Source organism: Microtus ochrogaster, unplaced genomic scaffold (genome assembly GCF_000317375.1).
Source record: "Microtus ochrogaster isolate Prairie Vole_2 unplaced genomic scaffold, MicOch1.0 UNK727, whole genome shotgun sequence".
Lineage (NCBI taxonomy): Eukaryota > Metazoa > Chordata > Mammalia > Rodentia > Cricetidae > Microtus > Microtus ochrogaster.
In genome coordinates, this window is record NW_004949825.1 from 1 (window position 1) to 1,675 (window position 1,675).

General features: G+C 34.9%; 1 protein-coding gene across 1 annotated transcript; it reads left to right on the plus strand.

Moving 5' to 3' along the window:
• The first annotated feature begins 399 nt into the window (after window positions 1–399).
• On the plus strand, window positions 400–1,317 carry LOC101986362 (olfactory receptor 4K3-like). The gene has a single exon (XM_005372272.3). It carries the CDS (start codon window positions 400–402, stop codon window positions 1,315–1,317), a length of 918 nt encoding a protein of 305 aa, XP_005372329.1.
• Window positions 1,318–1,675: the final 358 nt, after the last annotated feature.

Below are 1,675 nucleotides of genomic sequence, written 5' to 3' on the forward strand. Positions count from 1 at the left end.
TTCTTGAATAAAGTTGCCAGGTAGAGAGGCTGTAGCTATGTCTCTGATATTTAATCAAAAATTATTTCTCGTTCCATTCAGAAAGACAAGGTTAATGCTTGGAAAACCTAGAAGAGAATATGTGAAGTTGTTATTTTTAAACAATATAGATAAAATGATGTCTATAAATATTGTCATTTAGCTGTACAAAGATTTTGACCAATCATTCTACATTTAGAAACCTTTCTAATTAGACCAATGTACAAATACAAGACTCCTTTTTTAAAAATTTGACTGGATACCAGGCTAATATATATTTGTATTTCTTCCTACTTAACTCTAAATATTATGCTATTGCTTCTGTTTCAGGAACTCTTTGTAAGACTTTGTCTCTAACACCCATTAGAGCACGGTATTTAAATGGAAGAAACTAATCAGACTGTGGTGTCTGAGTTTATTTTTCAGGGACTTTGTAACTCAAGAGAACTACAGATCTTCCTCCTGCTGCCATTTTCCATCCTCTACCTGATGACAGTGGTAGGCAACCTCTTTGTGATGATTTTAATCATCACTGATCATTACCTCCATTCTCCCATGTACTTTCTGTTAGCCAATCTCTCATTTGTTGACTTCTGTCTTTCCTCAGTTACTACCCCCAAAATGATCACAGACCTTGTAAAAGATATTAAAACTATTTCCTTTGGAGGTTGCATGAGCCAGATCCTCTGCGTGCATTTCTTTGGAGGGGGTGAGATGGTTCTTCTTGTAACAATGGCTTATGACTGCTATGTGGCCATCTGCAGGCCACTCCACTACACCAGCATCATGGACAGACAGAAGTGCATCTGGCTTGTTTTGATATCATGGATCATTGGATTCGTGCATGCCATGAGTCAATTGATTCTGATTTTGGAGTTACCTTTCTGTGGACCCAGTGTGAAAGACAGCTTTTTCTGTGATATTCCTTTGGTGATGAAATTAGCCTGCATCAATACTGATACTCTGGGAATTGTGATAAATGCTGATAGTGGTGTTTTAGCAACAACTTGTTTCATTCTGTTGCTGATATCTTACACTTACATTCTACTAACTGTTCAGCTTCACTCCAAAGATGTTTCGTCAAAAGCACTCTCTACTTGTACCTCCCATATCATAGTGGTTGTGCTATTCTTTGGACCCTGTATTTTCATCTATCTGTGGCCAGTCAGCATCATGTGGGTGGATAAGTTTCTTGCTGTGTTTTATACGGTTATCACACCTCTCCTGAATCCAGCAATCTATATATTGAGAAATAAAGATATTAAAACTGCCATTAAAAAACTCAAAGATCACAAGTAAATTGGGGTATAATTTTTAGACTACTTTTCTAATTAAAAAATGTATTGTATGCATACTATTTTAGCTGTATTTTGACCATGAAATTGCATATATAAGTAATTTCCTCATGGTATTAGTTCATGAACATACGGTTATTAAAATAACTATTATGAAAGTACATTCAAAAGTCTAATACTTAGGTTTTTACCTCTTAGAAAAAATAATAACTGCATCATATGCATCTTTGTGTCTGAAGAGTAGAAGATGTAGATAATGTTATGAAAATAATAATCACCACCATTTCTAATCATTACGATTGTCGCAAGACTGTGCATATCACTTTAGATAGACTATTATTTACAAAGTTCCCATTGAATTA